The following is a 25,803-nucleotide window of genomic DNA, read 5'->3' as shown; positions in this document are numbered from 1 at the left end:
GACAATCGGATCGAACATAATTAAGACGACAGGCGATTTCACTAGACAAACTGGACTTGACCAACGTACGCAGACCATGCGCCCACACCTGCAGAACACACATGCTTCCTGGGTACTCGGCGGGCGCTGACCGCCACAACCTCTATTGAGGCTGGGCCGCCAAGAGTGTCTCGGCAAGTTTCTGGGGATCAAATTCACCCAGAGCATGTTCTCTCACCAACTGGAATTAAACGAGAAATTAATAATAAAACTCAAGAGTCCTGGCTGATGTGGCTCAGTGGTTAGTGCCAGCCTGCAAATCCAAGGGTCACCAGTTCGATTCCCAGTCAGGGCACATGCCTGGGTTGCAGGCCAGGTCTCCAGTAGGGGGCGCACGAGAGGCAACTACACATAGATGTTTCTCTCCCTCTTTTTCTTCCTCCCTTCCCCCTTTCTAAAAATAAATAAAATCTTTTTAAAAATTCTAAAAAAAAGTATAGAACACTAGGAATTTCCCAAAGTTTAGAGATCAAGCCACACACGTCTAAAAACTCAGACACATACACACAAAGAAGAAATCACGGTGAAAATTACAAAGATTCTCAACTACAAAAAAAACTCAACCCACAAAAAAACAAAAAATAGCTGTGCCATTTTTGGCAAATGGCAAAGACTTCAGAAAGGCCACACACCCAGAGTGTGTGGCCTGAGGCAGAAAAGCAGGGGATGGGGCTGGAGACCTCGGCTAGATGGGGCTAAGAGGTGGGCTTGGAGGTGGTGGAAAGCTCTGGAGGCTCTTAAACAGGGGGCCTAGGGGGTGGATGTGAAGGGTGGGCGAGAGCTGTTGGAGGGGAGGGTGGGTGGAATGAGGAAGTAGTGAGACCACTTTGGAGACCACTGCCCTGCAGGGCCCTGGCCAGGTAGCTCAGTTGGTTAAGAGAATCATCCCAATACACCAAGGCTGATGGTTCAATCCCTGGTCACGTGTATATAAGAAACAATGCATCAATGCATGCATCAATAAGTGGAAGTACAAACAGTACGTGCATAAATGTAGCAAGGAAAGGGAAGAAGAGTAAAGGATGATCCCTGGGGTTGATTGACTGGGAACCTCATGGTTACATTCACTTACAGAGGGCATAGAGGAGCAAGTGAAGCTTAGGGAGAATTGGGAAAATGAAGGCTTCCTCCCCAATCCTGGGACAGGTGATAACTAGTGACTCAGATCGTTCAGTTCTCTTCACTTTCATCTTGGGCCTTATTCAACAAGTTACCAATTGTGTGTCTCTGGAACGCATAACACCGCCCTAGGCAATGAAACGGGAAGCACTAAGTAATGCGCGATCTCTCCCCTAAAAGGGCTTACATCCTAGTTGAGAAGGCAGGTATTCACAAAGGTGAATACAAATACAAAGGTGAAAACAACTGCACATAGCGTGGTCCAGCGGGCGCTGTGGGTGGCAGGGGAGTGTTTACCGTGATGGAGGTGATCTAGAAAAACTTCGCGGGGCAGGTGATTTGTGAGTGGGTCTTTGAGGGACGGAACATGTGGAAGAAAAGGAAGGAAGACATGATTAAAAGCAAAGCGAAGAGAGTCCGGAGCGTCTTTGACTCCCTGCAGGTCACGTTGCCTCACATGCACTTATAAGGTTGGTATGTGGGGAGTAACGTTCGGGCTCAGGAGTACGCCACCTTTGGGAGATTTCAGTATTGCAGGCAACCGGCGGGGGAAAAACCCCACCCTCCACTTTCAAAGCCATCCCAGCTGAACGCATGCGCATAGGGGTGTGTTACCATAGAGGCGCAGAGCTAGATCGTCATCTTCCCCGGAGGCGGACATTTTGGGTCCTGGCAGAAAATTTAGAAAGGGCTGGGACCGCTACCAAGTCAGGCTACGCAGTTCAAGAACGTGAAACGGAAGAGCTCCTGTTGGACGACAAAAATGGAGTGGCGGAGAGACTTCGCGATGCTTCCCCAGGAAGAACACGCTTTTAGAGTTGTCCCTCGCCTTGCCCTCATCTGAGATGGCGGCTCTGCGGACGCTCTAGCTGGCCCTCTCGGATTTCCCGGATCCCCAGAAGGGGCGGGGACCTCGTCACAGGCTCTGTGGAGGCTACGGCGGCGGTTGCAGCGAACTCTGGTTCCGCCTCAGTTCGCTGTAGCTTTTGGCACCAGGAGGGCGAGGGTTCCGGACCTCTCTTCTTCGGGGCAGAGCCTCTCGGCGCCTTCCCCGAGAAGCCGGACCCCTTGGCCTCGCGGGCGCCTCAGTCGGAACCACTCCCGGCTGCAGCCCCTCGCGGGCCGGCGGTAACCGCGCCTCGGGCCGGACGATGCCCAAGAAGCTGTTGCTGCTGCCCCCGCTGTCCGTGTCCTCCGCCTTCCGCGCCCCGCGAGCCAGCCCCGCCGCACGCCAGGCCATGAACGCCGCCCGCACCGGCTACCGAGTGTTCTCGGCCAACTCCACGGCCGCTTGTACCGAGCTGGCCAAGCGCATCACCGAGTAAGAGTGGGGGCGGGGGCCGGGGACGCCCCGAGGGACCCCGGCCCGGCGGTCGTCCGTGCTGCTCTTCCCCTCCATGCCCTCGGGAAGGCCGAGGGATGATTTGGCCCATCGCCTTGTACCTAGGCGAGGGGGTCGCAGAATGCTGCCATTTTGGAGGTGGACGAAGGCGTCCCGCCCCCCCCCCCCAGTTCTGCAGACTTCTAATAATTTAACACAGTGCACCCCGGTTGCTAGGGCCACTCGTCCTCTGTCACCCCACTCCCGCTGCGCCGGACGGTGGCGAGGATCCTTGTGACCCCAGCAGGGAGCGCCTTGGAGAGGGGCCGTGAGCTGGCTCCCTTTCCCACGGCTGGAGTTGACCCAGGAATCTGGCCCTCGCCGTTCGCGAGCCCCCTCCCTGAGCCCGGGGTCAGGGTGCAGCTCCCTCGCGGAGCACGGATGGGGCGGGTGCGCTAGGTGGGCGGCGGGCGGCGGCGCCCCAGGCGCACGGGGCAGCGACCACGGTGCGGGGGGCGCCCTGAGAGCACGGCAGCCCCCGGCCCGCGGGGCCGTCGGAGCTGGTGCTGGCGACGGTGGGTCGCACCTAGTTTCCAAGTCGGCTTGAGGCCGCAGCAGCCGTCTGAAGTCATGTCTTTCCGTGTCTGTGTGACCCCAGGACGCCCGTGGTCTCCAGGGGCCTGGCGACAGCTCGGAAATGCCTCCCTGGGCTTGCCACTTAGCAGCTCCGTGACGCTGGGCGAGGGTCGTGGTGGTTCAGAACCGCATTTGTAAAACAGGGGTGATTCTGTCGACTAGGCAAGAATATTGGGAGCAGCTACAAAAGCATGCCCACCGAGCATCTCGCGGGGCAGAGACCCCCCCCCCCCCGGGCCCGTTCAGGGCGCGCGCTGCACGGCCGCTGCTCTGCTGGCCTCGCCGGGAGGAGAGCCGGGAGCCCTCGGAACAAACCTGTGGCTGGTGGGAGGCGTAGGGCGCCTCGCTTCTATTTTCACACTTAAAGTCGTTTCCGCATTTTAAATAATTTTACATTAGCGTCCCTCTGGATTTTTCCGGAGTAGATAGATAAAGGCGTGGCTATATTTTTAAATCCTAGACGGGAATGTAGAAGAAAGGGGAAACTTGAGTCTTGTTTTCTCAGTAATGTTTTTCTTTTCAGTTAGAATTTTAAGAGAGAAGAGTAAAAAAAAAACCAACAAACAAAAAAAACCCAGTCCTTTTGCAGTCTGCTGCTAGGTCTGTTTCTAAGCCCAGGTTTTTTGTCTGGCTTTTCTGGGGCCAGCTAAAGCAGCAGCGTGAGCTGCACAGCTCACGTCTGTTTGTTTGGGCAGGTTTATATCACGCTGACCTTGCAGAGATAAAGCAGGAAGGGGGACACACGGAAAACCTCACTGGCTTTTGCTCTTTGATCCCGAAAGGTTTAAGGTTGCTCTGAATAATGAATACCTGTGGTTACTTCTCTTATCTGTTTCATATGTTGAATTTCTCAGTAAGATTTTATCTGAAAGAACGGTTGTCCCACTTAGCAGAGTTTGAAGATCTTAGACAAGACTGGCCCCTGAGGCTATGACATTCCCACGGTTCCGTTCAGATCTCGGTGTCGGGCAGGGATTTGCAGACTTTGTTTTATGATGCACTTGTATCTTTTAATTGAATTTACCGGGGTGGCATTTGTTAGTGAAATTACGGAGGTTGCAGGTGTGCCAGTAAAATACATTAACCATGTATTATATGAACATGTACCATGTGTTCACCCCCCATGATGACGTGCCAGAGTCAATGGAGAAGTTCGGGGCAGTCACACTCCCAGGCTGTGTGTAAGGGACACGGGGCGCTGATGAGTCCCCGCACCCTTCATCCAGCTTCCGCGCTGTGTTCATCTTGTTTCCTCGGCTCCACCTGCCCCTCGCCTCTGTGGCTGGAGTATTTAATGTCAGATAACACATGACAAAGTTTACCACTTCGGTCACTCGAAAGGCACGTTTCGGCGGCATTAACTGCATTCTGAGTGCTGTGCAGCCACCGCACCGTCCGTCCGTCCGTCCGTCCGCAGAGCTCCTTGTCGTCGTCGCCCCAAACCGCACCTCTGTGCCCACGAGGCACTGACTTCCCCGGCCCCTCCCGGGCCCCTGGTCCCCTCCCCGCACTTTCTGCGTCCGTGAACTCGGCTGCTCTGGATCCCGCCTGCAGAGCGTCATGCGGCGTCGGCCTTCCTGTGTCTGGCTCCTCTTTATTATAAGACTTTCCTCAAGATCCATCCATGTGGGAAATGGAGACAACTGTACTGGAACAACAATGAGAAAATGGGGAAAAAAGCCTTATGTAAACCAAAAAAAGAAAAAAAAGAAGATTCATGCCTGTTGTAGCATGTAACAGAATTCCATTCCTTTTTAAGGCTGAATAATGTTCCATTGTACACTTGGCTGGAGTGTTTTTAAACAGATTCCAACCTTACATCATGTCGTCGTTCACTCATGGAATGGTCGTACCAGCCGATAAGAACTGAAACAACAACAGAAAATACAGCACCACCAACTCCTTAGCATCATGTAGTGTCAGTCCTATTCCTCTTTTCCCGCTTGTCTCAAAGAGGGCTTCTTACACTTGATTTGTCCAGCCGGGACCCAAGTGAGGGTCACTCTGATTCCGCTCAATGGTACTGAAGTCTCTGTGCTTTTGACAGTTGAGGCATTTGCCTTTGGCTTACGGTTTGGGAATTAATAGCTAGTAACCAAGTACTTGTTTGGGAGTGATTTTCCAAGAAAAGTACTCATAAAACAGTGATCTAGACATTAAACTTTGGCTGTGGGCTCGTCCCAGTAAAACATCGCGTCACAAAATGCTGAGCACTTGAAGCTGCCTGTGGCCTGACAACAGAGTTTTAGTTCTTCATGGATTAAACTTTGCACATTGTTTTTTTTTTTTTTTGGGAAAGAATGCCGGTCTGGTTATTTTAGTCTTTGCGTTAAATTTATGCGTATGAACTGGAGTTTTTTAAGAAAGAGTGCTCTTAATTGCCTTTTATTTTCCCCTCATAGGCGTCTTGGTGCTGAGTTGGGGAAGTCTGTGGTATATCAAGAGACCAATGGAGGTAAAGTTAGAATTATTTCTTAAATATCCTTTGCTCTCTAAACTATATTTAATTGGCTGGCGTGCATTTAAAAGGCAAATATTATGTTTAATACAGAAATACTTTTCTCTTTAACATTAGAAATATAAGTCATCATTTTATGCTTTCCTTTAAATCTTTACCTTTTTTTTGAGATTCTATTTATTCCTAGACAGAGGGGGAAGGGAGGGAGAAAGAGGGAGAGAAACATCCATGTGTGGTTGCCTCTTGCACGTCCCCTGCTGGGGACCTGGCCCACAACCCAGGCGTGTGCCCTGACTGGGAGTCGAACCAGCAACCCTTTGGTTTGCAGGCCAGCACTCAGTCCACTGAGCCACACCAGCCAGGGGTAAAGCTTTACTTCATTGTTCTCCTTAAAGGCTCCTTTCCTCATTTTGGAAATTAAAAAGGAGAACCGTAGAGAAAGTTTCTCTGTGTTGGTAAATACTCCTTGCTTCTCTCTCTCTCGTTAGGTCATCAGACGGCGTCAAGAGCCATCTGGTAGTAGGTAGTGGCGGCCTCCCGAAAGGCCTCTGTGTTTGTCTCGCGGGTTCTGTAGGCCCTGGCCGGGGCGGCCGCCCTGCTCCCACTGCCCTGCGGGTTTCCTGGGGGACTGTCACTGTGCGGTCTACTGAGAGGTTTTTTGATGGACTGAGTGAAGTGCTGGCTGGTTTAGACTATCTTGACTCCTTTCAGATGCTGCCTGGTTTTTTCTTTTTTTAGTATTTTATTTTTTACTTTTAAAGGGAGGGAGAAAGAGAGGGAGAAAAACCTTGATGTGGGGGAGAGACATTGACTGACTGCCTCTCGCATGCGCCCCAGCGGACCAGGGACTGAACCCGCAGCCCAGGCCTGTGCCCTGACTGGAAATCAAACCGGCGACCTTGAGCTTTGTGGGGCGACAGCCAGCCATCTGAGCCACTCCAGTCAGGGCAGAAACTGCCTGATTATTGCATCACGAGGTGCTTTTCTTAAAGGTACAGGTCATTTTTTATTTTTCAGAAACAAGAGTTGAAATAAAAGAATCTGTTCGTGGCCAAGATATTTTCATTATACAGACCATACCCAGGTAAGGGTTAGCAGTACTTTGGTGTAATTCATTTTCACTTCACATAAAATTATAAATGTGTTTGCATGTTAAGCGGTTTCCCTGAGTTCTGGGAAGCCGCTCCAGCAAACTCGTAACCCCAGGAGGGGTGACGGGAACCTCTGGTTCATAGTGGGTCCGCCACAGCCCCGGCCGACGGCCGGGCCCGGTTGTCACCCGAAGTGGGGAAGGGGTGCCGTCTGGAGGGACAGCGCAGCCTGTGGGGGCGGATGCTGTTCTCCAAGGAGGTCGCGTCGGAGCGGAGTGGAACTTTAGGACACCCAGCTGGTGTCCGGAGGTCTGGAGAACGCCTCGACGGGGGAGAAGCCCACACACAGGTGGGGGCGGAGTCCTCAGTGTCCCGGACGCACGGCCTCCCTCGGGGATGCCGTCCCAAGGGGGCTGAGGGCCGTCGGGTCGTGGGGCGAGTTGTGTGGTCCCCCGTGCAACAGAGCTCCCCGCAGTGACAGCTGGTGGTTCCCACGTGCTTTACCTCGGGTCCTTTTTTCTGGTTATAGACGCAGCGTTCATCACTGACAATATAGATGCTGTAGAAATGTGTATTGGAAAGTAAAAGTCCCCAGCCCTCGTCCACTCCCCAGTCTCCTGAGATAACTACTTCAGATAGTTGTTTGTTCCTCCGTGTTTTATGTATGTATACACATAGAGGCTCAAAACCAAAATACAAGGAATTGTAATTTATCTGGATGGTTCAAGTTTCAGAGTATATAAAGACACGCCCCTGTGCCCTTTGACCCTAGCCACTCATCTCCCACCTGGGCGGCAATTGCTATCCATTTCTTGGGTGTTCTTTCAGAGACTGCATACTCAAGCAATTGCTCATATATATTTTTTAGTTTATACATAAAAGTAGTCTAGTATACTCTGTGCTGAGCTTTAAAAAATAAAACAGTGTACTGTATTAGCACATAAAGAGCTGCCTCGTCTTTTAAAAATTCGTATTTTGACTCAATCAAAAACTTTCAAAAAACTTGCCAGTGTGGTGCAGCCGTCTGAGAGCAGCTTCCAGCCTGAAGCACCACCCCCCCACCCCCCCAGATGCTTCAGCGCGCAGGCCCACGGCCAGGGGCTTCCCTGCTGCCGCCCCGCACAGCCCTCAGGGCGTGTGCCCGCACTCCTCTGGGACTGCCGTCCGGCCCTCAGACTGAGGTCACACAGGTGGGCTTTTTTAACATACATTTTATTTATTTATTTTTAGAGAGAGGAAGGGAGGGAAACATCAGTTGGCTGCCTCTTGTACGCCCCCCAACTGGGGACCCGGCCCACAGCCCAGGCATGAGCCCTGACCGGGAACCGAGCTGGTGACCCTTTGCCTGGCGGGACGATGCCCAGCCCGCTGAGCCACGGCAGCCGGCAGGCCCCGTGCACGATTGTCTGCGTGCCACGCGCTCTCCGTAGCGCCGGGAGCACGGGGTGGTCGGGCCGCTGTAGCCTTCCTCAGCCTTGGCTCGGCTTTCAAAACTTGGGCACTTCAGCCCATTGGTCGAACACTGCTCAGTTCAGGTGCGTCAGATCTTTATTGTGTTCACCTAAACACAGAAAGGCCGGAGCGAGAGGCAGCTGGCATTCACCTGTGGTCCGAGAGAAGAGCCGCCCGGGAGGCACCGGCCCAGGCAGAAACCCGGGCGGCGCTCCGACTGGGGGCTGCGGGCAGGGCGTCCGTGGGGCAGGGAGGGGTGGGCACACGGAGAGAAGGAAGGGGTTTCCTGTTGGTGTGAGTGAGTCAAGGACGGGATTTCGACAGGTGTGCGTGAGCCGAGTTGTTTTTCAGCTGTACGGGGCGGTGCTGACTCTAACGAACGTTCTTCATTCTCAGTCCGAAGTCAGACGTCTGCTGGGCGGCAGCAGTGCGGGCGGGGGTTCAGGACGCGGTCGTGGTTCTCGGCCCTCCCTGCCAGGCTCCATCACAGCCTGCTGCGCAGCCCGCTCCGGCCCCGTGTCGCTCAGACAGCTCGGGGTTCGTCCCCCGGAACCGCCTTCGGGACGGGCGGCGTATTTCTTTTGGCCCGTCCAGCAGCGGGAGACTTGTGCTTGCTGGGGATGGACTAGTGTTTGGAAAGAGCAAACAGCCATGCTGGATGTGACGAGGTCGAGTCATTGAAACGTTTGTCTGTTTCTGCACCCCCTCCCGTGGGTGGGGGTGCTCTTCCCCCCAGTGCCAGGCGGTTCTCTGACACACCCAGCTCAGTTTGGACCCTGTCTGCCTGGAGACAGCCTCGGATCCCACAGGTTAGGGCTCCATCCTAGCAGACCCCCCAAACAGCGATCACAAGTCCAGGTGGTCACCTCGCTTCTGACCCTCCAACTCAGTGACTGACTGACTGGAGGTTCCAGAGACCCCTGCTTTGGTTCCGTTAATTTGTCAGAGGGTTTCACAGTATAACGCAGCGGCAGCCCAATGGAAGGGACGCACGGGACTAGGTGTGTGGGAGAGGGGCCGGAGCCTCCGCACCCTCCGAGGGCGCCCCTCGCCCCACCTCTCTGTGTGTTCTCCAGCCCCAGCCTCCCCACGTTCCCCCCCGCCGTGGGTTTTCACGGGAGCCTCATTGCAGAGGCACGGTTGATCAGATTGGCCTGTGCCGATTTTCAAGTCCACTCCTGGGAGGCCGGGTGGGGGGGGGTTGAAGGTTCCAGCCTCTCATCACACTCGGTTTATCTTCCCGGCCACCAGCCCCCGCCGGCAGGCACAGTCCAGAGTCGCCTCGTTAACGTCCAGAAGCATCTTTACTGTTCTTACCGCTTAGGAAGTTCCAGTGGTTTGGGGATTCTCTGCCAGAAATGGGAAGACCAAACATGTATTTCTTGCTGTAAATCACAATGTCGCGCTGTGGTACTGAGGTTTTAAGTAATGGAGATAGGAAAGTTACAAAGTAACTTTTCAAGGACGACTTTTATGTTTATGTTACAAGTTCTGGTATGTGGTGGTAAGGAGACTTGCTAAAAGAACAAAAAGAACATTGACCGCTTTTTTTTTTTTTAGATTTTTTAAAAATGTATTTTTAGACAATGGAAGGGAGGGAGAAAGAAAGGGAGAGAAACATCAGTGTGTGGTTGCCTCTCACGTCGCCCCCACCGGGGACCTGGCCCCCAACCCAGGCCTGTGCCCTGACTGGGAATGGAACTGGCGACCCTTTGGTTCTCAGGCTGACACTCAAGCCACTGAGCCACACCAGCCAGAGCCATTGACTGCTTCTTTGCTGCAGATGGTTCGTTGTGGGAGGTGGGGCGGGGTGAGCCCCAGCCCGTCGGCGGGTCTCAGTGCCGCCGGTGGGGCTGGTCGGGGGGCCGTCCCGGGCAGTCCCACTGATGTGCGTGAACTGTGTCTGTTTCCTCGCCGCTCACTCCTGTTTGCCCATCAAAGGGGCCAAGTTTAATACAGGATATCGTTCTCTTACAGAAAGGGAAAACGTTTAATTGGTAAGCATTAAGAGTGTCCTACCCAGATGCAAAGACCACAAGGGTTAGCCCGGGTGCACTTGGACCAGTCCTAGGGAGCAGAGAAAGCAGGGCCGCCGGCCCGCAGCGCAAGGGCCTGGGGTCCCGTTGGTGCCGCGCCCCTCCGTGAGTGGGGAAGCCAGCGTGACAGGGGCCCTTTGGTGGAGTCCAGTGAGGAGAGGGGCGTGGAAGCCTTCCTTCGCCTCGGGCCGCAGGGTGCTGCTGACCGCTTGGCACAGGTGTTCAGGGAGAGGAACAAGAGGGGACTGGGAACCTCGGGGGCCAGACTAGTGATCAATGGAAGGAAAGGGCCTCTGAAACCAGGGCGCCTCCAGAGGTGGTCTTTCCGTGGCGTCACCCTCCTGCTGCCCGGGCCGCCCTCGTGGTGTGCTCTCCTAGCCTCCTTGTGCTGCGGCTGCGTGTCGTACGTGCCGGCACAAAGCCAGCTGACACCCACTGCCTGCACAGGGGGGCTTCCGGGACCGGCCGCGTCAGCTCCAGCCCCGGACGCAGTGTTGGCACTGGGGTCTGGGAAGAAACCAAGACCAGGGAGATTTTCCAGGGCTGCACAGCCTCCCATGGCGGGGGCTGAGAAGGCGCCCAGTGCACTTCCGACGCCGACAGGCAGTCTGTGTGGACGGGGGCCCTTGCTGCGGTGTAAGTGATGTCTGGTGCTTAGTCTGGGTGTGGAGTTGCTTCCTACTGCCCTGCGCATGCTGTGCAGGCTTCCTGCTTAACGCCCAGAACCCACGGCGCGTCCCTTTAGGTGGCCTGATGCGGGACGGGGAGGGCAGGGGGGGTGCACAAGTGTTTGGTGAGGGGACTTCTCACACGAGTCAGCTGCATTCCTTCTCGGGCCAGAGACTACCCCCGGAGTGACCCAGTGTGGTCTCTGGCGTTCCCCCAGGTTGTGGCCGGCCTTGGGGGCCACTTGGTCCCCCCCGCCCGCCTGCTGCGGTGCCCGGCCCAGGTCGCTCAGCAGGTCTTTGTTGAATGGACGGATGACCTAAATTCGAGCAAATGTCACGAATTCCTCAGTGCTTTGAAAGCCCCGATTACAGAGAAAGGTTGCGTGTCCTCTGACCGTATTTTGCCTGACTTGGGATGTTGCTGCTTTGGGAGTGTGATGGACGGTGAGAGGGCGCCTGCGGTACTGAGTCGTGAGTCCTGAGCAGCAGGTCAGGGGGGCGGTCGCGCCCCAGGCCCGTGAAGGCCTTCGGGAAGGGTTTTGAGCCAGCCCTCCCCATTGTTCTTGTGCGTCCAGGCGGCCGCCTTTGAGGTGCCGAAGTAAAACCTGGTCAGCCCTCTAACCTGGTCCCAGCCTGCTTTCCTCCCACCCCCCTAGAGTCTTCCTTACTTCCCTCCTTAATGTCAAATGCACAAAAGAAGCTGCAGTATTATCCTCCAGAACATTTGAAATCTTGCTGCTGGCAGTTGTCTCTGGATTGGCTCAAGTCAATTTACAGAAATTCCCCACAGGTTTGGACGTCGCTCACGCCGGCAGTGCGAGGCGGAGAGTGCCCTGTTTGTTTCCGAGGAAGGGTGACATCAGAGAGGCCTCTCTGGGGAGGGGGCCCGGGGGGTGCGCGCCTGACACAGAAGGGGGGCGTCTTCTCGGAGGACAGAGCCCACCTTAGGCTCGGTCAGCTTTGCAAAGGGTAGCGATCCTTACTCCTTGACATTGGAAATGGCCTTTTCTCTGGACGTCTTTCAGATCCATGTTTCCTTCCGTGTCCACCTGGGCGACCTTTGCTAGGAATCGGTGTAGTGAAAGGCGAGAAGGGATGGGGAAGTTCAAGGTCTAAGACCTTCCCATTCCCTGCCCTACCCTTCACCCCCAAAAGAAGAAAGATACCAAACCCTTTCTGGTAACCTTCCTTATCGTCCCTCCTCAATTTCAAATGCATAAAAAAAGTTGTAAGCCTCCCTTTTCAAAAAGATTTTATTTATTTATTTATTTTTAGAGAAAGGGGAAGAAAGGGAGGAAGAGAGACATTAATGTGTGGTTGCCCCTTACACACCCCCTACTGGGGACCCAGGCATGTGCCCTGACTGGGACTCAAACCAGCAACCTTCTGGTTCTCAGGCTGGCACTCAAACCACTGAGCCACACCAGCCGGGGCATGTAAACCTCACTCAGTTGTGATGAACGGCGAAAGAGAAGGGCAGGTGGGCTCCCCTGGGCATCCACAGGGGACAAGGGGCCGGCCTGCTGGCCTGCGCCCAGACCCCCGGGGGTGGGGCTGCAGGTGCTGGCTGACTCTGGTCTCCAGCAGCTGATGTCTGCTTCACGCACCACCGCGGTGACTGTGTCGCTAACCTGAACGCCCAGGCAAAGGTGACAGTGGGTAACCAAGCTGAGGGTTTAAGGGACCACGGGTGAAAACCTGCGTTCACGTAGCTCACAAGGAGTTAATCCGCTTCCCCCACACCCCGGAGGGCCACCAGCACCCACCCGTCTGACCTGGGCGGCCCCCGTCTGACTTGGGCGGCCCCCGGGAGAAGGCGGCAGTCGAGACCTTCTCGGGGGGCTGGCGAGCGACGCTGACCGCTGACCGCGCACTTTGCCCGTCCAGAGACGTGAACACGGCGGTGATGGAGTTGCTGATCATGGCCTACGCGCTGAAGACGGCCTGTGCCAGGAACATCATCGGCGTCATCCCCTACTTCCCCTACAGCAAGCAGAGCAAGATGCGGAAGCGGGGCTCCATCGTGTGCAAGCTGCTGGCGTCCATGCTGGCCAAAGCGGGTGAGTGCAGGCCTCCGGGCTCTGCCCGCCCGAGATGAGCCCACACCCATCTGTCTGTCTGTCTGTCTGTCTGTCTGCTGGGGGGGGGCCTCTCGTCTCTGAGCCGCCGTTCGCTGGCGGCGTTCTCTCGTGTCCTTCCGCGCGGCGCTGGCTAGGGGTGCGGGGGCCCAGGTGTACCTTCTCGCCTGGCGCTCTTCTCTCCGCCTCAGAGGGACCTTCTCGGCCTCCGTGCTTTCTGCTCCGCTCCAGCCTCGGCCCTCGTCGTCGTCCCGTTCGCTTCCCTCGCGCTCCATCTCCGCGTCGGCCCGTGTCGCCTGGCGGTCCTGGCCGTCCTGGCGGTGGGGTGCGACCTTTCCAGTGTCGGGCCTAGAGTTAGGTGTTGGCCTTCGCTCACCGTGTCCTGTGTGCGCAGACGCTGCAGACTGGGTTCTCCCGCGCCTGCTCCTCGGCCCACGCGCGCTCGCGCCTCCCGGCCACCCGGCCGCGGAGCAGCCGCGCTCGCTGCCTCTGTTCTGTGCGTGTGCAGTCGCCACACACTCTCTGGCCTGCGGGTCACGTGCAGTAACTCTGCCCGGTTACTGGAGTTACATTTGCCTGACAGTTATTTAAAACTCTAATCCTCCCCCCCCCAAAAAAAAAAACAAACCCCAAAACAAAACAAAACATCACTGACGTAGTTGCGTCCTCAGAAACGTGCATGGTCTTGGTTTAGCCCTGGTGATTGTATCAGTCTGTCTTCGTTGTTTTTCCATGAAGATATTTCTTGACCCAGCCTTTTACAACGTGCAGAAATTGTTCCAAACCCTGCCGCATCTGATCTTTGTGTTACGTGACTTTCTTTTTTCCTCTGTGTACATTACTTCGCTTTTGCATTCTTATTCCTTCAGCCTTAGCCACAGGCTTTTAACATTTCTTCCGAAATCTTTTAATCAAGACCTTACTATATTTTACATCGATTTTTGCTTCAGTATTTATTAATGCCATCCTCATATTTTTGCTTCGATCTGAATTTTCTTTTCTTGATTTTGAGGCCTAAGCTAGGGATTGTAGCGGAGGAGAGCACTTTTCTCGGCTTCGGGTCTCTGTCCGCGTGGGAGGCCGCAGGCCCCTTTGCGTTAGGTTGGCCGCGTGCTTGAGCTCAGTAAGCTCTGTCGAGGCTAAAGGTGAAGTCTGGAACTGATGTGCTGGGCGACCTCACCCCCAGCCTCGGTCTCTCGTGAGGAAGCAGGAGTTGGGAGTCTGGTCTGTCCCCTGTGGCCCTTACCTTGCAGGGGTGAACTTGTAATTCTCTGTTTTAAAATTTCAGGTTTAACTCACATTATCACTATGGATCTCCATCAAAAGGAAATTCAAGGCTTTTTCAGCTTTCCTGTGGACAACCTCAGAGCCTCCCCTTTCCTGCTTCAGTATATCCAGGAAGAAGTGAGGAGCCGCCAGCACCCCCCCCCCCTTGTCCTCAGAACCACCCTGCGCAGTTTTCTGTGGTGTCCGACTCCGCCACTGAGGGCACGCCAGAGGTCTGGCCCCTCGGGCCGGGTGCCGAGGCAGCCAGGCAGGGCCGCCCGTCTCAGAGACACTGAATCAGGCGCCCTCTGTGCATTCGTAGCGATTTGCTTGTGTTTATTCTAAAGTTAAGGTTTTTAGTCACTTTTTATGTTTTTGATGTAACAGTACTTTTGCAATGTGTGAGTGAAATTCCAGCACGTGTAACTGCTAGTATAGATAGGCATTGCAAGAGGAAAAAATGTGATACTAGCATCCAGGCATAATTTTTCAGCGTTTTCTTATTTTTCCTTCAAATCTAGATCCCAAACTACAGAAACGCAGTCATTGTGGCTAAGTCTCCTGATGCTGCAAAAAGGTAAACCATGCAGACACTCACAGCAGTCCCCTGCGGGCACCCCCCGAAGTCAGAACGAGCTGTGTGGGGTCCGGGGCCTGGCATCCCTCGGGCGGCTCACGGGCCGCGCTTTCCCGGGCCCTCCTCCTGCCCCGCACCGCAGCGTCGCCTCGCCTGGTCTCCAGCTGCAGGCGGCGGTCTGAGCCGCTCAGTGTCCTGCTGGGAGGGAGCGCTGTTGTCCCCTCGGTGCCCCAGGGCGAGGGCGACAGGAGGGCTGGGAGCCCTTTTCCAGCAGACTTCCCTCTTCTGAAGCTGGGTGTTAGGGCGCCGGGCGGAGGGTAGCACCGAGATTATCCGCAGTCGGTGCTGGTGCTCGCCCGCGCCTCCGCTGTGCGCTACCGGAGGCATTGACGCGCTGGCCCGCGCCCCACGGTCCGTTGTGCGTGAATGATCCCCCTGCGTGCCCCTGAGCGGTCGAATGGCGTGTCCACTTTGTGATTAGTAAAATGATGGGATCGTGACGCGTGGCTGTTCCTCCCTTGAATCCCACCGTGTCCCTCCGCCTTTCTCGCAGGGCCCAGTCGTACGCCGAGCGGCTCCGCCTGGGCTTGGCCGTCATCCACGGGGAGGCTCAGTGTGCGGAGCTGGACATGGACGACGGCCGCCACTCGCCCCCGATGGTCAAAAACGCCACTGTGCACCCCGGCCTGGAGCTGCCACGTAAGAGTCGCTCTGTTGTTCCCTTCATTTGTAAACGGAAGAGAGTCCCGAGTAACACGAACGGTGTGTGTGCGGTGTCCGAGCACCTGCGGGTGCTGTGTCGGTCCCGCCCCCGTGGAAGGAGGCGGTGGGGTGTGCGTTTGCAGCCTCTGAGGCCGTTTGCCCTTCTCTGGGTAGCACTTAGCATTCGGGGAGTGTGAGGTGCTTTTAGCTTTAGTGGGAACGTGTGTGTGTGTGATGTCGTGAAATCGTAAGCTGTTACATTGGGTGATACCACTGTTGATCAAAACCAGGCTCTGCTGACTGGGCAGCTGTGTGCACGGGGTTAGCAACACGGCTGTTCGACCTAACACCAGACCTGCAGTCAACCCGGCAGTGGGGAGGCTGTTGATTCCCAAGGAATTTTTGAGTGCATTCTGTCCTGGAAGATATATCATATACCTTTCAGAGCTTATTTCTTTTAAAAATGTGTCTCTCTTTGCCGTGCCTTAGAAACGTACAGACACCAGCAGGTGGGAAGAGAGGAGAATGTGGCACCTCACACAGCCTCCTGCCTGAGGGGTGAACGCTCTCACTGTTTCTGATGATCAGAGGCAGGAAACTAACATTGCTGTAACGCTGTTGCCCACTCTTCAGCCCTCACTCGTGTTTCACCGGTCGTCCAGCCAGTGTCCTTCAGAGCGACAGGACAAAGTTTGTTTCTGGGCTAGAGTCCAGTCTGAGATAACACTCAGTGGTCATTTCTCCTTAGTCTCATTTCAGCTGGAATGGCTTCTTGGTTCTGTGTCTCTTACAACCTTGATCCTTGATCCTTTTTATTTATTTATTTTTAGAGATGGGGGAGGGAGAAAGAGAAGGAGAGAAACATCACTGTGCGGTTGCCTCTCACACACTCCCTCCTGGAGACCTGGCCCGCAACCCAGGCATGTGCCCTGACTGGGAATCGAACTGGCGACCCTTTGGTTTGCAGTCCAGCCACACCAGCCAGGGCTGATCCTTGATATTTTTAAGGGTACAAGCTAGTTTTATTTTTTGTAGAATATTCCATAATTGGGGCATGTTTGTTTCCTTGTGATTAGGTGGAATCATTTCTCACTGCGATGGATGTCAAATGGTGGTTTTTCTAATTCCCTCTTCCCCTCTGGTTCTCTCATTCGTGTCAGTGTGGGTTCTCAGAATCTTGTCTTGTTCAGTGTGTTCTGATCTGATCCATTGCTACTTCTTATTTTAATGCTCAGATTGTCTCAGACGCGGCCAAAGAGAACCTGTAAACTGTCTCCAGTGTTCCTTTGACGTGTGCACCCGGTCCCCCCGCTGGACCGCCTCTAACCTTGACTCACGTTCTTTTGTAAGCGGCTGAATATATTTATAGCATAAATTCCAGGAAGTAAAATTATTGGGTCAGAGGTGGGTTTTTTTTTTTTTTCAAGATCTAAACAAAATACCTTTTATAATGAGTTACACAAAATCAAAACTCAAGTTCGGCTTATAAATTCCACTGACATTATATTTTAAAGCAATACTGTATAGTTATTTTCTTTACATGTGAACTAGTGTATCATTTATTTTTAGTAGTACCCAGAACAACCATAAGCACATTAATACTTGATAGAATTTTGATCTGATAATCCTTCCCAAACAGCATCCAATTAAAACATCAGTATAACTTTCATTCATCTAAGAAAATATTTTATTTTCTTAGTCTCTAAAACAAATCTGAGGAGTTCTCCTTGGTTTGAATTAAAGAAAAAGGCCCAGTTAAAATACAGAAACAACACTTTTGCTTGTTGGGAGCTGAAATCGGTATGCACGCTCCGACCACTGACCTGCCCCGCGGGGCCCTCTGAAGCCTGTGGGAGTCTGCCAGGCCCGCCCCGGCCGCCACCACCGCCACCAGCTGCTGTGTTCCGAGCACGCCGCCCCTTTGCTGCCGCCCCTTTCCTGCCGACCCCTCCAGCGCCCGGACGCTGGTGCAGCGCGGCGCTGGTGCGCGTCCGCGTGTTGGAGCTGCCGTGGGTCATTTTTCTGTGGTTCCCTTTTAGAGATTTAGTCAAGAGCACTCTGAAGAAATGGTATTTCTTGTAGGTGTAATTGAACCTTCTAAATTAGATATGTTTCGTATTTATTTATTAATGTTTCGGTAGTTTTATAGTCATGGAGATGAAGGCGTTAGGTGTCAGGAAAAAGCCAAAGGAATGCAAATCCTCGCCCTTGGAGTCTTTGCGTCTTTTAGGAGGATGAACCGTGTGTCTTCCTAGAGCCCAGTCTTCCGCAGCAGCCCTGGCACCCAGCCGAGGGCGGCTCTGGCGCTCGGGGGTTCGCCAGCATCTGGAGAGATTTCTGGCTGCCTCAGCCCCGGGGTGGGGGTGCTGCGGTGCTGCTGGCCCCCTGTGAGCATCCTAATGGACAGCTGTCCGGTCCAGAACGTCGGTGGTGCTGAGGTGGGGAGGCCTTTTCAGAGTGACTGATTAAATGTGAAGCTGGGCGGGTGCTCCTGTTTGATGAGGTGGAGCCGGGCCTCCCCTACGGCCAGGCCTCGGACGGACCTGCAAGGGTGGGCGTCGGTGGTCCCCGCACTGTGCTCGGGGTCGCTGCTGTGGTGGCGACTGTTTGGCCACGGAGAGGGCGGGAAGTCACCTTTTCTGGCTGGATTTTCCCGGCTCGGTAGCTTTATATTGAAGGGTTGAAGGGCGCTTCTCATCGTGAAAGTGAGACAGACATTCGCTGCCCGTGAGCGTCTGTTAAATGTGAATTCTGACTTGTTTGCATGTAGAATTATGCGCTTGAGGATACTTTCAGTTCCAGTTCTACTGGAGACTTACCTTATTTCTCATCCCTTTTTAATGTCAGTCGGACAGTGAGTTTCACATTCCGTTGAACTGGCAAGAGACCAAGATTAAAACGGATAAGGAATGAATATTCCTGTTTTGTTCTTTATTTTAGGAGAAAAGGGTTTGGTTAGTTGGGAAAAGAGTGGAAAGTGTGTGTTTGTGTGTGTGTAAGATCTAAGGATGGTTATAAATACAGCATTATTTTACTTGGAAATGCTAACCTTAAAAGCAAACCATGTTTTCTTCTTCTTTCATAGGAACATTGGAAAATATTCGCTACATTAACATTTTTACTGCAATAAGTTGATGTAGTTTTAACAGTGATTTCTGGCCACAAGTAAATGATACACAATTCATTTATTCTTAAACAGATTGGGTTTTGTTTGATAAAATGGAGGAGAATAGAATCTTAAACATAAGGTAGTGTAAGCATCCCGTATCCCTGACCTTCAAAATGTACGTTACTCGCTCCGCCCCGGCGGGTGCGGCTCAGTGGATTGAGTGCAGTCCTGTGAACCAAAGGGTCGCCAGTGTAATACCCAGTCAGGGCACAGGCCTGGGTCGTGGGCCAGGTCGCCAGTAGGGGGCGTGTGAGAGGCAACCACACGTTGATGTTTCTCTCTCTCTTTCTCCCTCCCTTCCCCTCTCTCTAAAAATAAATAAAATCTTTTAAAAAAGAAAAAACATATATTACTTTCACTGAAAATTTTAAATTTGGCATTTTTTTTTTCTGGTCAAGCTCCACTGGAAAATTTTTGGCATTTTTTTAGCCTGTCAGGTGCTGTTTTTTTCTGTTGCCCCTATAGTAAAGTCTGTCTGTGTGTTTTAGTAGCCGTCAAGTGATGTGCTCAGTTTTAGGCAGTTAGGAGCGGGGAGTGAGCCTATGGGGAGCAGGGCTTGATTTTAAAAGCCTTGGTCAACCTCAGTCCTGGTTGTGCCTGTTTCTCATCTTAAGCTGACGGAAGTGCCCCGGCTGGTGTGGCTCAGTGGTTGAGTCCCAGCCTGGGAACTGAAGAGTCACCAGTTCGATCCCCAGTCAGGGCACGTGCCCTGGTTGTGGGCTGGGTCCTCAGTTCCGGCGTGTGTGAGAGGCAACCATCGGATGTTTCTTTTCCTCCCTTTCCCCCTTCCTTCCCCCTCTCTGAAAATAAGTAAATAAAATCTTAAAAAATAATTTAAAGGCTTTCCAAAAACGTGGGATACTCAGCCTACTCTTCCAAAGTCTGCTTTCTCATCTCGGTTTGCACCCTCCGTTTGCGGGTGCGCCCTCGTTTCCCTCCCCCGAGCCGTGGGCTGGTTGGGCGCCGTGGGCCTTCCCCAGAGCGGCCCGCGGTGAGATAAGAAGCCGCGTCTTGGAGGAGCGATTGAAGCAGGAAACGACGGTGCACTCGTGGTCATTGTTTTCGGGCTCCGTGTTTTCAGGAAGCTCTGATTATGTCCATGGCGTCGTGGTCTGGTAATCAGGTTGCATTGTCCAGCCGAGGTCACTCTGGAAGGGCGCCAGCGCCGGCTCTCCGCCCGCCCGCGGCCCCGCCCCGTGCGAGTCTCCGCCCAGTGGCGCCGCTTTTCCGCCCGGTCCTCAGAGTCGGACGTGTGTGTGTGTGTGTGTGTGTGTGTGTGTGTGTGTGTGTGTGTGTGTGTGTGTGTGTGGAGCGGCCGGGCAGGGCCGCGTCCGCGCTCGTGTCCAAGGGCGCTTCCTGGCTGCTCCTTCCCCGCACCCGTGCTGGCGGTGACACACTGCCGGCTGCCGGCCACGCACGGCCGTTGCCGCGCTCGAGGAGCGTGGCTGGTCCCAACTAAGAAGGGCTGCGTGCGTGGTTGCGCTCCAGACACCGCAGACGCGGCGTGAGAACCACGTGAAACCTTGTAGCACGTCTGCATGGTGACTGCATATGCAAACACCGTATTTTGCCATGTATAATGCACCCTGGTTGGCCCAAACTTTTGAGAGAAAAATAAGGACGTACTTTACCTTATACACAGGTAGTGCTGGAAATACCTCGTGCCTGCTCTTGTGTTTTGTGACTGTTACATAGAATTTCTTGTATGACAATATGTTAAAAAATAAATGCTCCTGGCTGGCATAGCTCAGTGGATTGAGTGTGGGCTGCGAATGAAAGTGTCGCAGGTTCGATTCCCAGTCAGGGCACATGCCTGGGTTGCAGGCCACGGCCCCCAGCAACCGCACATTGATGTGTCTCTCTCTCTCTTTCTCCCTCCCTTCCCTCTCTAAAAATAAATAAATAAAATCTTTAAAAATAAATGAATGCTAAAATTCCTTTATAATACAAAAAAGCAAGTATCTAAATATAAATAAATAACTGAATTAAAAAATTATAACAAAAGATTTTTTTCCTGAAAGTTTGGGCCAAAAATGTGGGCGTGCATTATATACAGGAGCACATTATACACAGAAAAATAGCCGTAATATTTGGACCTGTTGGGTAAAGTAAAACCTATTCATTCTCCCAGTGTGTTTCTACTTTTTGATGTGGTCACTGGAAAATGCACAGTGACATGCGTGTCACCCTCGTTCCTGTGGGGCGGCGTGCTCAGTGTGTCAGCCCTGGGCTCCCTGAGGGGTCTGCTGCCTCTTGTCCGTCTGCCGGGCTTGCCACCCCCGCAGAGGGCGAGGCGGCCGGTGGTCCCCTCGACTCCGTGGTGCCCCGCTGACGGGGTCCTGTCTCGGGTTTTGTTTTGCTAGTGATGATGGCCAAGGAGAAGCCGCCCATCACGGTGGTCGGGGACGTCGGCGGGAGCATCGCGATCATAGTGGTACGGCCGCGCGTCTTCCCGCCCGGGCAGAGGCGGCCCCTCTGGCTCTCGGGCGCCTGTCCTCCCCGCTGCACGCCCCGTGACCGTGGCAGCTGTACATGGACCTGTCCGCCCTTCCTCCCCCAGCCCCGAGGGACAGGCAGAGACTTGACAGAGGCGAGCGGGGCCTGTCACAGCCGGCAGGCGTGCAGCGAGCACGCAGTGCCCTGCGGAAGTGCAGCCCGAGGGGGGCCTTGGTCTGGGGGTGGTGGGCCCAGCACGCCAGCCGGTCCACCAGCCGCCCCAGCGGGGCTGCACCGTTCCCGCCGACGAGCCCCCAAGCCCTGTTCTCCTGTTTCAATGCAACGGGTGCGCCCGGCCCGGACGGCCTTGCTGGGCCGGAGGGCTGTCCTTCGGAGAGGCTGTCGGTCATGCTCTGCTCCCGTCGCTTACCTTTCTCTTCGAAAAAGTGAGCGGGGCCCCGGCTGTTTGGGAGCAGCCTGGAGCTCAACACGGGAGGCGAGCCCGGCTGTCGCAAGCTCTGGCCGCAAATGTCACGCGGCTGCAGGGCTTCGTAGCTCTGCCGCCATCGCCAGGGGCGCGGCCCTTGGCCCGCAGGCAGCCGGGTGGTGGCCAGCTGTCCTCTGAGAGCGGGGCACGCAGGAGGGCCGGTGGGTGGGGGCGGCTCCCTCACAGCCACGCTGGTCTCCTCAGGACGACATCATCGACGACGTGGAGAGTTTCGTGGCCGCCGCGGAGATCCTGAAGGAGAGGGGCGCTTACAAGATCTACGTCATGGCCACTCACGGCATCCTGTCTGCAGAGGCCCCCCGCCTCATCGAGGAGTCCTCCATCGACGAGGTCCGTCCGCACGCTGCTCCTCTGGGGGGTGGGGGGGGCTCGTTGGCCCACAGCCCCTCTGCAGAGCGCCCGCGTGGCCGGCGTGCGTGGGGGAGACGGGTTGGGGAGTGCGTGTCTCTCTCCGTGGGGTCTGCCTCGTGTGCCCCAGGGGAACGTGTCTTTCCATGCGACCCGACGCTGCGGCAGCACTGCTCTCAGGACTGGACGTCTTCCCCGACCACACGGGGCTCCTGCGCAGAGGCCCCCTCTCACCCGCCCCCCCCCCCGCCCTGCGGGGGCCCTGCGGGGGGTGGGGGACGAAACCTTTCCCTCGTGTGCAGTCGGCTGAGTTTCGTTTGTGAAAACCGCACTCGGTGGAGTGAGGGTCGGCGGGGTGGGACTTGGGCTGTGGCGCTGGGCGTTGGGAAAACTTTCCCGAGTGACCACGCGGGACATGCCAGCAACTGTGTGTTTTCCCTCGCTGCCGTGCCTAGGTGGTGGTGACCAACACCGTCCCCCACGAGGTGCAGAAGCTGCAGTGCCCCAAGATAAAGACGGTGGACATCAGCCTGATTCTCTCTGAGGCGATCCGCAGAATCCACAACGGGGAGTCCATGGCGTACCTCTTCCGGAACATCACCGTGGACGACTAGCTCCGCGGTGGCCCTGGCCCCGGAGCTGCGGCGGAGACCGGGCCTCCGGCCGTGCGCACCAGCACGGGGTCACTCGGGCTCTCGCGTGCGTCTGGCGCGCAGGAGGCGTGCAGGTGGTCACGAGGGAGACCCGGCTAATGGATCACTGGCCTTAACCGTGTGCCCTTGTCGTTCTGCCCCTTAGGGAGCGGTCACAGGCACCCTCCTGAACAGAGTCTGAAAGTCTTTCAGTGTCGGAGAGGAGTTCACTGCAGACCAAGTTCTAACTCTGTAATGTCCTTCCGGTGGGCTCGGCCTCAGGGAGGTGCGCGGGGGGCTGGCCTTGCCCAGGGATGCAGAGCGCCCTGGCACCACCTCCATTCCAGCCGTCCTCCCTGCAGCCGCGCTCACGCGGACTTTCCTGGGGATGGCATGGTCCCTGAGGGACTGCTGCGCCTGCAGCCCTGGGGCCGAGGGCGTTCGTGGTGTCACCCCCCCCCCCCCCCGCAGGGGCGCCAGGTCAGAGGAGGGCCCCCTCTCTGGGCGTCTGCAGGGCTCTTCAGTGCAAGTAAAAGAATCTGTTGCCATGCTCGCCTCTTCACACCACTGCGCAGACGCCACTGTCGTGCCCCCTGGTGGCTGACCCGGTCCCAACTCTGCCGGGGGTGCGGGCTGCACAGCGAAGGATGGCGGGGTGCCTGGCTGGCCCCGGTCCCTGAACACGTCTCCCTCTGCAGGGCCTACCCCTTTCTAAGCATTGACGTTGAATAATATAGTTAGGATCTAAGTTTGCAGAAAAAAAAACAAAAAAAAAGAACTAATTGTGCCTCTTTCAATTGTAGGCGACACTTGTGTCTGTTGCACTGCCGAGGACTGCACTCGGCCCTCCTGCCCCCCGTTTAGGGTTATAGAATCAGACTTCTTTCTTACACCCCAGTCATCAGGTACAAACTTTCTGTGCCTTCGAGGCAAATCCAGGTCGCGGCTGAATGTCGTCCGAGGAGGAGGGACGTCTGCCGTGCAGTGGCCTGGAGTTGCTTACGGGTTCTGCTGGTTCCTGAGAAATAATAAAGGACAGTTCGCACACTGCGCAGTTGCAGCTCTCTTCGGGGAGGCCCCGCGGACACCGTTAGCCCCTTCCGAATGAGTGCGGCCGGCCCCCGCCCGCAGGCCAGGCGCGGAGCACGTGAGCTCTTCCAGCGCACAGGCGAGTTGCCTTGGGTTAGCAGGCCACGGAGGGGCATTTTGAGCAAAGAATTTAATTATGAAAGGATGAGCAACTCCTTTTATAATTAAAAGGAGGTGGAGGAAGAGCCACGGACGTTCCTGGGGAGCCCCAGTCCCTGTTCACCGGTCGGGCAGGCTGCTGGTCCTTCCAGGCCTCTGCCCTCGGTGGTGAGAGGGGAGGTTTGGGGCGGAAGCTCAGGTCTTCCCGCCCCCAGTTCCACTTGTGCCCGCGGCTTGGTCCCCGCCCGCGTCTCCGGAGCCAGGAGTTTTCAGGGTGCGCGCTCAGCAGAAGCACGTGACAGAGTGCACCTCCTGGGATTGGAGTGCGCGTGCGTTAGAGCAGTCCCTTTCCGACGGCACTCAGAGAGGGCCCTGGCCTGCCCGGCGGGACCCCAAGCCTCGGGGGTGTGAAAGTGGGGGGTGGGGGGGGCCTCTGGGGGCCGTCATGCAGGCCATGGCTAGTGTGGTCGCGGGAACCTTGTGGAAAGTCACTGAACTTAGACCTGAGAAAGCCGATGCACCCTCGCACCGCAGCCATCACTACAGCGGATGCCCGATCCCAAGGCTTTAACTTGACCTTGGTGGTCTGGCTTAACATTCCGTGAGATAAGCGGGGGAGCGCACAGGGGAGGACCAGGACTGTGCTCCCCTGGAGATACCAACAACCCCCCGAAGGCCGGTGTGCCTGGTGCTGGGGAGCTAAGGGGGAGCCGGTCTGCAGAGGCAGCCTCCCGGAGGTCACCGCCTCGGGCTGGGCTCGGTTCCCAGGGAACGCTGGTCTGCTGGGGGGGCGGGGGACACACACAGGGTTCCTGCGAGTTACACTTCACCAGCTCAGGCCAAACAACATCTGCAGCTGAAAGGAGTTACCGTACTTTTACGACTATAAGATGCACCGGACCATAAGACGCACCTAGGTTTTAGAGGAGGAAACTAGGGGGGAAATTTTTGAAGCAAAAAATGTAAAATATTTAATAACCTGTGACCCCCCACCCCACTGCACCACTGCCGCCCCCCACCCAAAGCGAGCCAGGTAAGCTACATTCAGACTGTAAGATGCAGCCCCCCTTTCCCCCCAAATTTGGGAGAAAAAGTGCGCCTTACAGTCCACAAATACGGTAAAACAGGAGTAAGCAGAGCTGCGTGCCCAGGCTCTCCTCAGCGTCCCCGAGTGTGTCCCACGTTCTGGAGGGACCCGGTGGGGGGCAGTCGGGTCTCTGGGGAGCGCCGAACTGGCGGCCCCGGCCCACCCTAACGAGCCGAAGTGCTGGCGCTCGAGTGTGCCGTGAGCCAGGCCGGCGCGGCGCGGGGAAGCTCCGTCGCCTGGTAACTAATTGGCACCAGGTGGGCGGGGAGTGGTCTTGTCTAAGCCCTCCTCCCTTCCGCGGTGCAAAACGAGGTGGAAACTGCCCCCCAGCGGCCGGGGTGTCCGCACTGCGCCCTTAGGTCTGTGCCACTGCTCAGGGTAGCAGTGTAGTGGGACGGACGCGCAGCGTAGGTGCCGCGGTGCCCGGTACGTCCGGGCCCGCACCGGCCTCCGAGGGTGAGCGAATCGTGGGCCTCTCTGGCTAAGGGCCGGCGGGAGGCTCGGTGAGCCTTCGGACGCGCCCCCTCCCGGAGCCGAGGTGTTTGTTCCCCGATAAAAATGCCTTGGCACAGCCCCGAGTCGCCTTTCCTCGGGAGCGTTCACTGAGAACAGAAACGGGTGGTGCCCGGGAGTGTGACCAAGGCGTCCCCGGGTCCCTGTGGGAAAGGGTCCCCGGGTGAGTTTCGGCAGGTCCCGCGAGGTGCGGACTCCTGCGCCCCGGGCGCCGTCCTCCTCTGGGGGCGTGCCCCTCCGCGGAACCCTCGGGCACGCGGGGGCCACCGCCACTGGGTCGCCGCCCGCCCCCGCCTTTTTTCAAACGTCCGCTGGCCGAGACCCGGCGCGAGGAGGGGGCGGCGCTGGGCTTGAGCGGAGACTGCGAGGAGCCAGCGGAGGGCCGGAGGGGCCCCCGACCCGCCCGGGAGGCGGGCGCCGACCGGGCTCCGGGAGCGCAGAGCGGCTGCGGGGCGCTCGTCTCTGAACTCCAGGCAGAC

The 25,803-nt window shown here is 55.9% G+C and overlaps 1 protein-coding gene across 1 annotated transcript; it reads left to right on the top strand.

Moving 5' to 3' along the window:
- Positions 1 to 2,064: 2,064 nt before the first annotated feature.
- Positions 2,065 to 23,586, top strand: PRPSAP1 (phosphoribosyl pyrophosphate synthetase associated protein 1). The gene is made up of 10 exons (XM_045837397.1): positions 2,065 to 2,479; positions 5,518 to 5,570; positions 6,591 to 6,657; positions 12,708 to 12,880; positions 14,187 to 14,302; positions 14,686 to 14,741; positions 15,295 to 15,440; positions 20,976 to 21,046; positions 21,740 to 21,886; positions 22,360 to 23,586. The coding sequence occupies exons 1-10, from the start codon at positions 2,310 to 2,312 to the stop codon at positions 22,516 to 22,518; spliced, it is 1,158 nt and encodes a 385-aa protein (XP_045693353.1). The 5' UTR covers positions 2,065 to 2,309; the 3' UTR covers positions 22,519 to 23,586.
- The last annotated feature ends 2,217 nt before the right edge of the window (positions 23,587 to 25,803 follow it).

Source organism: Phyllostomus hastatus, unplaced genomic scaffold, assembly GCF_019186645.2.
Source record: "Phyllostomus hastatus isolate PE091 unplaced genomic scaffold, TTU_PhHast_1.1 phas_contig_210, whole genome shotgun sequence".
Lineage (NCBI taxonomy): Eukaryota > Metazoa > Chordata > Mammalia > Chiroptera > Phyllostomidae > Phyllostomus > Phyllostomus hastatus.
Note: the sequence above shows the minus strand (reverse complement) of the source record. Positions and strands in the feature narration are given on the sequence as shown.